The sequence below is a fragment of the Eucalyptus grandis genome, chromosome 6, assembly GCF_016545825.1.
Source record: "Eucalyptus grandis isolate ANBG69807.140 chromosome 6, ASM1654582v1, whole genome shotgun sequence".
Lineage (NCBI taxonomy): Eukaryota > Viridiplantae > Streptophyta > Magnoliopsida > Myrtales > Myrtaceae > Eucalyptus > Eucalyptus grandis.
In genome coordinates, this window is record NC_052617.1 from 34,469,130 (window position 1) to 34,482,077 (window position 12,948).

General features: G+C 41.7%; 1 protein-coding gene across 1 annotated transcript; it reads left to right on the plus strand.

Annotated features, from left to right (window-relative positions):
* Positions 1-2,746: 2,746 nt before the first annotated feature.
* LOC104449186 (argininosuccinate lyase, chloroplastic) lies at positions 2,747-7,341 on the plus strand. Its single transcript, XM_039316195.1, is given in 9 exon segments — positions 2,747-3,188; positions 3,191-3,228; positions 4,030-4,410; positions 4,733-4,881; positions 5,460-5,751; positions 6,184-6,348; positions 6,751-6,803; positions 6,805-6,922; positions 6,924-7,341. Coding segments are annotated over 9 exon segments (1,419 nt in total). The 5' UTR covers positions 2,747-3,037; the 3' UTR covers positions 6,996-7,341.
* Positions 7,342-12,948: the final 5,607 nt, after the last annotated feature.

A 12,948-nucleotide genomic window follows, 5' to 3' on the forward strand; every position in this document is an offset into this window, starting at 1 on the left:
AAGAGAGAGAGTGAGCATGAGGAACTCCTAGAGCCTTATCCTAGATCGAGTAGAAAATAAAACTAATAAATAAGTTTTCTAAGAGTTTTGGTGGTCTCTTGGCCACGTAAGAGGTTTTTATTTCAATTGCAATTTCGATTGCAACAAATTTCATATATAATATTCATATATTATATGTGTTAATATATTATATGTATATAAATTATATATAAAAAAAATTGGTCAAGTCCGGTTGGTCCGGTCGGTCCGGTTCCCACCTTGGAACCGGGAACCGGTGCCGACGTGGAACCGCCCAAAACAGGCCGGTCCGGTCCGGTCCCCGGTTCGGGCGATTTCCGTTGCACACCCCTAATTGGGTCGGGTTGAATTGCCCTTGATGAATTGTTGGGCCAACGTCCGTTGCTCATGAGCTGGATCAGTTTGATCCAACACTTGAATCTAAGGCGGGTGAGAAACTTCTTTCACGACGGGCGTACCTAGATCATGGTTCTCCAGAGGTTAAATTTTGGTTTTTTTTTTTTTTTTTTGCATGGTATCAGTGAGAGAGAAGGTTGGTTCGGTCTATTAATTCCTACATAGAATGAACCTTGTTTTGCAGGTTATTATGTTTTTGCAACAACTTGGTTAGAAGACTGACCGGAGGCAAGCGGGAAGATGTCGCAGAGCTGGGCCAGAAAAAGAAGGCTTTCATACCATGACATGAAATGGAGAAATTTGGGGATTTGGAATTGTATTCCTTTCTGAAGCTTTATATGTACACAAATTCATATATATATATATATATATATATATATATATATAGACACACGAAAAAAAAAAAACAATGTGGGAAATAATATACAAAACGATTTTTTTTATCCTGCTAAGTTTTCAATGCTAGAGATTGAATAATTCAATCAACCAATCCAAGATTTACTCAATCGATTTAAGAAAAGGAAACAAACCATATCATCAACAACAAGCTTTTCAAATTGTCATTAAAATAACTTCATATATATATATATATATATATATATATTATTATGTTAATGCCAATGCACTGAGTACAAATAACACAACAAAAATGGTGCATCGAAAATGACAATTTTTCCTATTCACGTGTTTAACAAAATAGTCAAAAGTTTTCCAACCAAAAGTCCAAAAGTCTAGAAAAATGCTCTAGCAGTAAAATTTATTACAAACTTTGAATATTATAGAATATGGGTAAAGAGAAATCACTAACTAGATTAATTGATGCGCCTACTCAATTCCAATTCTTGTAGCCAAAATAAGTCGAATTCCACTAGGCCAAAGTACAAATGTCAACTCGTTACAGGTGCAACTCTTGCTACCACGTAGAACTTGACTTCCTTATCCTCCTTATAAACTAAGTGGCTATCACCACGGGCTAAATCTTCAATTAAGGCCCCGTTTGTTTGCGTTTCTTTTTTGTTTTTAAACAGTTTTTCTGTTTTTTGTTCTTTTGTTCCCAGGAACAAAAAGAAACGCGAAAAGAAACACAAATTTTGTGTTTCTTGTTTAAGAACACAAATCGAAACACTTTTTTTTCTTTTTCTTTTATTTTCTTGTTCTTCTTTCATGGCCGAGGCCGCGACCGGCCGACGAGGGCCGGCGGCCTCGCCCACCCACGGCGAGCTCGCCCGGCCCCGGCGAGGCCGACGCCGCGCCGTAGGCCGGGCGAGGCCGACCTCGCGCCGGCTGGGCGAGCTCGGCCTCGCCGGATCAAGGCGAGGCCGACCTCGCGCCGGCTCCGGGCGAGCTCGCCCGGCCGGCGAGGCCGGCTCGCCCGGGGCCGGCGAGCCTCGGCCTCGCCCGCGGTGGCCGGCGAGGCCGCGGCTCGCCGGCCGGGCGAGCTCGGCCTCAGCCGGATCAAGGCGAGGCCGACCTCGCGCCGGCCCGGGCGAGCTCGATCTCGCCCGGATCCTACCTCGAGCTCGCCCGGGCCGGCGGGCCGAGCCGCCCGGCGGCGGCGAGCCTCGGCCTCGCACAGGCGGTGGCCCGGCTGAGCCGCGCCTCGCCCGCCACTAGGCGAGCTCGGCCCTCGCCGCCGGTCGCCGGCCAAGGCCTTGGCCGAGCGACCGGCCAAAAGAAAAAAAAATGAAAAAGAAAAAAAGAAAAAAGGAAAAATAAGAAAAAAATAGAAAAAATAAAAGAAATAAAAAATTATCCAAATTTACCAAACATGTTTCGTTTATTTTTTATTCCCTAACAAGTTTCTCAACGCGTATTTTGTTCAAAATTGTTCCCCTAACAAATACTTTTTCTATTTCGTTCCCTAACAATTTTTAAAGAAACACAACCAAACGCGCCCTAAGGAACTCCAACAATATTTAAATCTATAGGCGGAAGTATTCATCAACAAACCCAATTGTTTTGCTGAACCAAGTATTCTGTTCTAACACTTCTTCCTTCATAAATTTTCCAAACTTAAGGAAATTGGGTTCATATGCTTGCAATATCACAACTAATCGTTATATGGTCAAATATTGTACACGGATTCTTGTAGAGAAGATAGGGCCAAGGGTTCGATGTGTATTCTAAAATGTCCCGAGGCCAGGAAAATATTGTACATTGTTCAATAGAATTCCTGTAATTAACGCGGGTAGCTAGTAGACAAGGAAATACAAATAAAAAAAACTTTGCTATTAGATTAAAGTCGTATTTTATGGGAAAATTAAGGTAATCATCATGCGCCCCATCTCATAAATAATATAAAATCCAGGCTTTTCTCTCCATGTCTTTCTCTACAGTCTTGTAGCGGGAAGACAAGAGATGCACTGTAGCTACGCCTAAAACCCCGAAAATCCATCGACTCCCGAAAACCCCTCTCGTTCGGTCGAGATTCGAGCTCTTCTTATGGAGTCGACCGCCGCCGCCGCTGCCGCTGCCGCTGCTCGCGCCTTTCCGCCCTTCTTCGCCGAATCCGCGCTCCTCCTCGCAGAGCCGCATCCCGTCGCGTCCCAAGCTGAGCCGGTCGCCGCTGCTCTCGTCTCTCTCGAGGAAGATCGGGCTCCGCGCGCCCCCGACCGCTGTCGCCATGAGCGGCGCCGCCGCCGCCGCGGCGGACGAGAACCCTAGCTCCAAGGAGGCGAAGCTGTGGGGGGGCCGGTTCGAGGAGAGCGTGACGGAGACGGTCGAGAGGTTCACTGAGTCCATCTCGTTCGACAAGGAGCTGTACAGGCAGGACATCAGGGAAGCAAGGCGCATGCGTCTATGCTGGCCAAACAGGTGATCGTTCTCGTGATGACGGTTTTTTCGCTCTGTTGTTCTCGTTGGCGGGCTGGGTTTCGGTGTAGGAAGGTTTGGGTTGAATGTTTTTGGTAGAGAGTGATTTTGTCGAAGGAGATGAGAGTGTCGCGGGGGGCGGAGGCGAATGTGTTTTTGTGTTGGAGTTGTCTGCTGACTGCAATTTGATGATGACGCGAAATGAACACGGATAGAGGAGTTTCTGGTCATGCGTGTGCTTCAGAGTTGCAAGCAAGGAGATGGAGAAAGCAGACTTTTTTTCAGAAGACGGTTTGCAACCCATATTGACATTTTGTTTTGCAAATGGCATTTTGATTATTCACGAGACTTATACACAAATCACACTCCAGCCTTTTTTTTTTTTTTTTTTTGTATTGTCAAATACTGGTAGTGCTCTGTGTCTTTCTTATAATCTTTCAAATGGTTTAATTAGTTTATAAACTTCTTTTCAAAAAAATGCAATCACCTCCTTTCGATGGAGGTAGTTAAAATTACCTATCTTTCACTTAAGAATTCCCCACGTGTAGGACCTAAGTGCATTCTTAAGATACAGTTTAGGACTTAAGCGAACCTATTGAATGGTTTAGGACCCTTTATGTACTTTTCCCGACGCAAAAGTGAAAACACGCAATGCTTGGCAAATGTGAAAGCATGAAAGAATAATTATCCAGTGGCAATTATCGTGTTCTTACGATTTCTCTAAAAGATAAAGCCATGCTCAATGATGGGTCGAGTAAGGCCAAACGCGTTTGGTGCTTAGTTCTTATGTCAGTGTTCTTGCAGGGACTGATGGATGACAGTGACAGAGATAAAATCTTGGAAGGACTGAGTGAGATTGAGAGACTGATTGAAAATGGAGAGTTTAAGTGGAGGGCTGATAGAGAAGATGTGCACATGAACATTGAAGCAGCACTAACTGATATGATTGGCGAGCCAGCGAAGAAGCTCCATACAGCTCGAAGCCGGAATGATCAAGTTCAGACCGATTTTCGTCTGTGGTGTCGTGATGCTATTGATAGGATCATTCCATATATTGCACATCTTCAGGTGGCTTTGGTGACCTTAGCTTTAAAGAACGAGGGTTTAATTGTTCCGGGATACACACATATGCAGAGGGCCCAACCAGTTTTGTTGCAACATCACCTCTTAGCATATGTTGAGCAGGTAGTCATACTCTATGCAATTGACAAGTCTATCTTAGGCTGACATGCTTTGGTTAAATTCTAAACATATGCCATATAGTTATGTTTTTATTCCTCTCCTGTATAGAAACAGGTCCCTTAGAGTGGCATTATTGGGCATAGTACTGAAGCCCTGTACTTCCTAAATATGCCATGATTTATGTGATGTTATAAGGTGTTTAACCATGCACTGTATGGTAAATGTTGCCTCTTCATTTGTCAGAACACCAGTATCCATTTCTGCTCTTTAAAGCTAGTTTATTGGGTCGCTATAAAAATTAACCTTACACTGGTTTGTCTTGTAGCTTGAGCGTGATATTGGTCGTTTAGTAGACTGCAGAGCCAGGCTCAACTTCTGCCCTCTTGGGGCATGTGCTTTGGCTGGAACTGGCCTTCCAATTGACAGATTTATGACTGCTGACAAGCTAGGGTTCTCAGCTCCTATGCGTAATAGGTATGATTCAATCATGTATGCAGAGTCAGATGCTCTAGCAATGTGCTTTCTGATGGGAGATAAACCATTTTTTTTGGTGCAAATAATGTGGACTTGGTTATTTTGGTTGCACTGTATCGTATTATGTACATATCTTCTCATTGGCCTTGAAATTGTTGTGCAAGATGTCTTCTTATTAAGTGAATCGGTCAGTCATGCATCTGGTGTTGATTGGTACAAGTTTCAGGGTCCTTCTTTCACATGAAAATGTATGAAAAAGTGACATACAATTAATACTTAACTTTGCCCCAGACAACTTCTTGAAACAAGAAGGTTTATATGCTCTTTATCTCGTTTGAACTGACATTTTGGTGCCTGTTTGTTTTGTCAAATCTTCTGGATGTCCATGATCATCTTCTCATGAGACACTTTAGCAGTTAGACCATCAAGAGGAGAGGATCGCTGTTTCTCTTGTGCTTTTATACTGTTAGGATGAAGTACATTTTTAATCCTGTTGTACATCTGTTTTTCATATCTAGCTCTTCATTTCCCAACAAGTGGCTCTGGGAGAGATTGTTGATGCTTAATGTTTTAACCAGTATTGATGCAGTGTCGGACAGAGATTTTGTTATGGAGTTTTTGTCAGCCAATTCTATAATAGCTGTGCATCTTTCGCGGCTTGGTGAAGAGTGGGTTTTGTGGGCATCAGAGGAGTTCGGCTTTATTACACCAAGCGACTCTGTTTCCACTGGAAGTAGCATAATGCCTCAAAAGAAAAATCCTGATCCAATGGAACTTGTCCGTGGGAAGTCAGCCAGAGTCATAGGAGACCTTGTTACCCTCCTGACCTTGTGTAAGGGCCTTCCTCCATCTTACAATCGTGATCTGCAGGTAGATTACATTTGCTAATTTCAATTTATTGATGATTTTCTATGCCTGTCCCTGGCATTAGCACTTGAAGAAAACATTCCTGGCCTGTTGAAAATTTTTGTGCTACATCCAGGAAGATGTCAAGAGGCTCTTCATAGTTTATAGATGGATACTAAGTTTGATCTTAAAACTATTAAATGCTGCTGTGATTGTGATGTGTTCATTGATAGAATAGTGCTTGAGGGGTCTACATATCAATTTATAGCTGGAAGATTGGAAAGACTTAAAGCATATTCTCTTGGAGAATCATGAAGTATAAAATAGACAATTTGTAGTAGGAGATTGGTTATCTAGGTTGACAAAGCTCCAACTAGCTTCTATATGCTGAAGAACATTATCCTCTTTTATCCTTTCTCTCCATTTCTGATCCTGTTATTTTCTTTAATGAGACAGGAGGACAAGGAACCTGTATTTGATAGTGTAAAGACAATTGTGGGAATGCTTGAAGTCTCAGCAGAGTTCGCTCATAATATTACCTATAATAAGGAGCGTATATACAGGGCTTTGCCGGCTGGCCACCTTGATGCCACAACACTTGCTGATTACCTCGTAAAAAAAGTAATAAGTATTGCATGATGTCTCACTGCCTTTCCTTTCATTTTTTCTTTCTTTTAGTTCTGACCACGTGGTTATAGACAGCACAGATAGTTATCCGGTGTCACTGACTCAAAACTTGGGCAGTGTTCTGAATTCCCTTTGCTGTTTGGACTCTTTGTTCTTTATGCCAAAGAAGTGAAAAGCATCTCTTGCATCTATTTGGTGTGCTTGGACTCTTTGTTTCTTTTGCTGTTTAGCTTTCTTGCTTGTAAACTGGTATCTATCTTGCTTTACTTATACCCAAGAAAATGTGATTTACAAACTTTATGGGACTTTCGGCCTATTTTACAATAGATTTCATGTGGCGGAGTTATCATCTGTTGTATCTTGGCATGTGTCTGAATTTTGATGTTTTTTTTCCAGGGCGTCCCTTTCCGAACCTCTCATGATATTGTTGGAAGATCAGTAGCATTTTGTGTCTCAGAACTGCCAGCTTAAGGATCTCAGTCTGGATGAACTACGGAGCATCAGCCCAGCGTTTGATAAGGACGTGTATGAGTACCTTGGCGTTGAGAATGCGGTCAAGAACTTTTTGTTCGTATGGATCGACGGGATTGGAATGTGTTGCAAGTCAGGTGGACTACTGGGTTAGGAAGCTCAATATTTAAAGAATCTGATCAGCCCGGTGTTTGATAAGGACGTGTACGAGTACCTCGGCATCGAGAATGCGGTCAAGAACTTTTGTTCGCATGGATCGAAGGGATCGGAGTGCGTTGCAAGTCAGATGGACTAGTGAGTTAGGAAGCTCAATATTGAAAGAATCTGATCTGAACTAATTCGATGAAGGCCTATCCCCAACCATGGAGGGGCATATTTTGGACAGAAGACATGCAATTTGTTGAAAAATTAATTCGTATTCTGGGAAGCTTTTTTAGCCAGCTAGATAGAACTCCTAGCATTGATTACTTGTACCTGTGGATAATCACAAGGATGTTCCATCTTGCATTCGATGATTGGTGTCGCGACAAGGATGTTCCATCTTGCATTCGATGATTGGTGTCGCGACCAAATTTTTCGGGTGTGAACCATCTAAGGTTTGGCTAATGAATTGTTAAGCCTAGACTTAATTCGGGCTCTCCCAAATTTAAAAAAAAAACTAACATCCTAAATGAATGCATTTTTTTTGGATTTTTCATTTTTTCAAAAATTCGAAATAAATAAATTTCCTATTCTAAACATGCAAGATAACCCTAAAGTGATAATATTCTAAGACGAACTTAATCTAACTCAGTTTCTTTTGGATTTTTCCTTTCTTTTACGAGAGGAATCAAAATAAGACATTAAGAACAACACGGCAACAAATTAGAAGCAAGATATCATCCATGTCTATTTTGGAAATAAATTGACGAATCGTATCTCGTGCATGAGATCGGATTGGCCAATTTCAAATAAAATCGCGAATGGATTGGCGATTTTTCCGTGCGATTGCGAGTTATATTTCGAGCGTGAAATCGGACTGTCAATCATACGCACGTTATAAAATTAGGAAAATTTCCTAATTCATAAGGGATCGAGAGATCTTTTGAATATGATAATATCGATCAAACATTCAAAGAAAGATTGCGATATTACGAATTAGACAGCGAGATATATGAAAATCAAATTGATCGAGAGTCTTACCTAATTCACGATGTCACACGGGTGACGTCTCCAAATTCGGATGGATGATGGGTCATGGAAATCACGGCGGGTGCCTGAAGTTCCAGGAGATGGGCCTGGCTCACGAAAGGCTCTCTTGGGCTTCAAACTGACATGGTCCTTTTGACCGGGTTCACGTGTCCCCTGATCCAAGTAACCTGCACGCACGCAAATTCCACATTGCAAGCAGTGGAAAAGAAATCTTCAAATTTAAAGCCAGACCTTTCCCGAGAATCCTTCGGTTTGTTGCCGTAATTATGTGAATTTTGAGGCTCGCCAGGAAGCTGCTGAGGTTGCTGGTTGCGGTGAGCGACTGTCACCGGACGAAGGAGCGACTACTCTGGTGCGTTAGTGAAGGTGCTTCACTGGAATGTAGGTTTAACGATGAGGTTCGGTAGTGCAGCTCACAGTGGCCGGTTGGAGCAAGACGGCGTTCAAGGTGACAACGAGGAAGATCAGCACCGTTGGGGATAACCTGCAGAATCCTTTGTTCGGTGGTCAAAAAGCAAAGACAATGATCATGAATTTCAGAACATGAACAGCCTCTTTCGTCTTTTTCTATTGTTTTCTTCTTCGTGTCTTTTCTTTGCTGCTCCCCCTCAAGTTCTTTTTTTTTTTTTTTTTTTTTCTCTTTTTTGGGTCAAAAGCTCCCTGCGGATGATGACAAATTCTCTCTTCCTCTCACACTCTCTAGTTACTTTGCTCTCTCAATGGCCGTATATGTATTCTGTGAAGCCCCCAAAACTTCGTGGTTATTGATCACGGCTTGACAGGAAGTGAACGCTGTTGCTCTATCATCGGGGAGGATCACTGGAAGGCTGGTCGTTGTCAGTGCATGCAACGGACGATCGGCAGCAAGGTCGGTGTCAAGGTGTGGCCACGAACTCGGCAAAGTCACGGCCGTGAAGAGCTTTTGGCGGAGCTCCTCTCCTCTCTTGATTCTCAGCGTGTTTTCTCTCGATTTGCTTCGAGATTTCTGATTTGCGTTCTCCTCTTTTTGCGGCCGTATGTGTCGATTGTGTGGCCTCCTATAACTGCGAATATGCGTCTCTTTTTATGAGCGAAAATTAGGTTTCAAGGAAGGGACGCAATCTTCTATTTTCCGTAGGCGAGTCTTCACAATATCCTCTGCCTTAATTTCTTTTCTTTAATGAATATTATCCCTTTATTTCTTTCCTTCTTTCGTTCAACCATGTGAACGTATATTTTATTCATTGCAAGCTGTACTTGACCGAATATATTACACCCCGGATGTTGCCCTTTGGTGATTGAATTTTCAAGATTATGATATTGCTCTTTATATTTCCTAACTTGAAATTCCCGCATGTGCAAAGCATATGTCAACTTTCGGTCTCGTTAAAGAAAATGACGGGCTTATATGAGCAACGAGTTCAGCCAAATTTTCATCACCGTAGGCTTAATTGTCCAACTCACTAAATTAAAGCTTAGAACCACTAATTCGAATCTATTACCGGTCCAAAAAAATAAATGCAAAATACGTAAATTAAAAATAATTGCACCTACATCTACATGCTATGTAATTAATATTTTTTTTTTCAAGGATAAAATTAACCCTTAATTTTCTATGCAATAAATAAATGATCAGATCGCCAAAATTTAGGTGTCAACAATTGGGCTTCCCAATAGCCTCCTCCTGGGGTGAGATCCAGTCGAGCTTCGTCGGTCCTCGATAGTAGACAGCTATAACACTGGATGGTGCTGCCCCTTAGCCTTCAGAGTCAGGCTTTCCAGGGATATCAGGCTGTTCTGTGATTCAATTTCGCTACTTTGGGACCTCAATTTCGCCTTTTCCTTCTCTGGTTATGTTTTGAAGTAAATGTTCTCATCTGCACGGATACGAGGTCTGTTAAGGTCAGAAAAAATTACTCATAGCCGACAAAATTAGCAGACTAGGAGGTGCCTTGCTGTAAATATAGTGACTACGAGGTAAGTAGGAAAATGAAAGAACCGAGGGTTCAAGGCTTCAAGCTCATTTAGCTCTATGAGTTGGTATGGGAAATATTGGAGTACGATACTGGTGTGTTGGCAATATAATATAGAGGCATCTTCCTCCGATATTATCATTTATCTCGGAAGGCTCCATGACAGTTCTAATCAGAGGTGCGGTTGCAACTCTAGAATAAAAAAACGTTGCTCCCTTCTCTGTTTCAGCACTGCCTGAACATTTCGAATTTCCTTCGGCCACTTCTCTTGAGATAATTTCATCTGGCTTGACTGCGGGTTAGTCCCCGAAGTGTCGTCACATCGTTAGAATCAAGGACCTTCTCTGCTTCCGCACTGCCTGAACATTTCAAGATTCCATTTCCTTTGGCCGCTTGTGTTGGGATGGTTTCATCTAACTTGACCACAAGTGAGCACCCGTTGGTGCATTTGGTGTGCGAACAACCTCATGATGTCCTGCAGCAGCTCCCAGCCACTCGGCACTGAAATTTCATTGTCTTGCACAAAGATTTCTTACTGCAAGAGCAGCATACGGCTGGCGCATTCTCCCCCTCGGCAGCAACATTCTCACAAGTTTCTGCTTAATGTGTATTCGTTCACTGCTGCTTCCTACTGATAGGGAAGATCGACTCAAGTCCCACTAATAATCCAACGACACAAATTGTGAATTAATTTCAAGAAGTCAGTTTGAACTTAACGTTCATAAGAAATTGGAAACTGAGGTGGACAAAAGGGTTTCAATCACTGCCCTATAGCCCCCAGGAAGTGGACTAGGCTGTTGGCTAGTAGGCAGGAATCTGCTTGTACAATTATGGTCAAGGAATACATTTAGTCTAGGCATCTATTGAAAGAAGAAATGCATAATTGGTGTGGCCGGCAAGTTAAACTTTGAATCTCTACTGCCTGCACGCTGTCTAAACCACTCTAAGGGTGCGTTTGGTAATTTGCCTAATAATAACTGATTTTATTCTTTTGTTCTTGTGAGTAAATTTGGAGTAGAAATTCGTTTAGTAAATTTTTTCATCTCAAGAACAAAAATCCGTTTTTTTTTTGTTCTCGGGCTTAGATTTGGAATAAAATTAAGAAATAGAAAAAAAGTTACTTTTTTATTTCCAAGAATAATTCTAGAATTAAACCCAAACCTATTTTTCTTTTTCTTTTCCTCTTTTCTCCTTCTCTCTTATTCTCTCATCTTCTTCCCCACCCGATCACCGATCATTGCTAACCATCGTCACCGTCGGCTATTGGCTAGGTGAATCTCCAACGAGCCTTGCCGAAGTTCGATGAGCTCGCCAGATTCACTCGGCCGCAAGCCCTGGTCTCGTAGATCCGGGCGAGGCTCATCGGATCGGGCAAGGCCAAGGCCAAGGCTCATGGTGGCTAGGTGAGCCTCCAACGAGCTTGCTGGGACCTCACCCAACTAGTCACAACAACAAAGAAGAAGGAAGAAGAAGAGAAAAGGGGGAGAGAGAGAGAGAGAGAGAGAGAGAGAGGAAATATAACAAAAGTATTAACAAATTAAAAGAAACAAAAAAAATTATGAGTTCTACCAAACGCATTTTTATTCCGAGAATAAAAATTTTAGGCAATTACTAAATGCCCTCAAATGTTTAGAAATTATTTTCAAAAACAAAATAAAAAAAAAATCATTTATGAATCAAAATTGTTTTTGGGATAGAATGGTTATTAAATGCACCTTAACTTACTAAATAATAACTGATTCTATTCTTTTATTCTCGAAAATAGATTTGAAACAAAAATTCGTTTGGTAATTTTTTTGTTCTCGGAAATAGATTTAGAATAGAATTATGAAGAAAAAAATTGCTTCTTTGTTTTTGGGTATAATTTCAAGATTAAGTCCAAATCTATTTTTCTTTTTTTCTCTTTCTTTTCTTCTTTTCTCATTCTCTCTTCTTTTTCCCCAACCGATCACTAGCGGTGGTGGCCGGCGACCGGCTAGGTAAGGTCTAGTGAGCTTGTCAAAACTTACTTGGCCCACTTTTGCAAGCCTCGGCCTCACAAATCTAGGTGAGGTGAGGCCGAGCCTCGCCAATGGCTAGGCAAGCCTCACCAAGCCACCGGTGAGCCTAGACCTTGCCTAGGCGGTGCGAGGTGGCCCTCGTCAAGCCAAGGCGAGGCCGAGGCTCGCCTAGCCATTGGCGAGGCTCGGCCTCACCCAAATCTATGAGACCAAGGCACACCATGGCCAAGCGAGTTTCAGCGAGTTTGCCGAACCTCACCTTGCCGATCATCAACGGTGGCCGAGGTGACCGGCCATTAAAAGGGAGGAAGAGGAAGAGAAAAGAAAAATAATAAAAAAATATAATAGAATTATTAAAAAATTAAAAGAAACAAAAAATTTAAGAGAATAAAAATTTCGAGTAATTACCAAACGCTTTCAAATGCTCAAAATTGTTCTAAAAAACAGAATAAAAATAATTATTTTTAAGTAGAAATTATTCTAAAAAATAAAATGATTACTGAACGCACTCTAAATGGTTTTTATTTTTATTTTATCAGAGCACTCTAAATGGTTGACCTTTATCTTTACGCTTGTATAATCTTATATTTGGTATTTAGCTTCATTACAGCACTGTACATCGAAGTGGCAGTCTAACCAATTGAACGGCAAACCGTCAACTTGAGATTTTAATACACCGATCTAATTCTGATAAAAAATTGCCCAGAACCATATCCCATGTATCTCTTACCGTCTTCGAACCCGTTTCTCGAATAAACGGAAGACGAGGCATAGATTTGACGGGACTAACAAACTAAGTGACTAACACCCACCACTTTTAATAGCATTATTCCACCAATAATTGGGGATACTTTGCATGATTGTGGATTACATCATTTCCGTGGTTGTCCTTGCATCTAGGAGTATATTTCATAGGTGACTTACATTTCACAAATGTAAATTTTTTGCTACATCTAACTTTTTAATATAAAACCTAAACA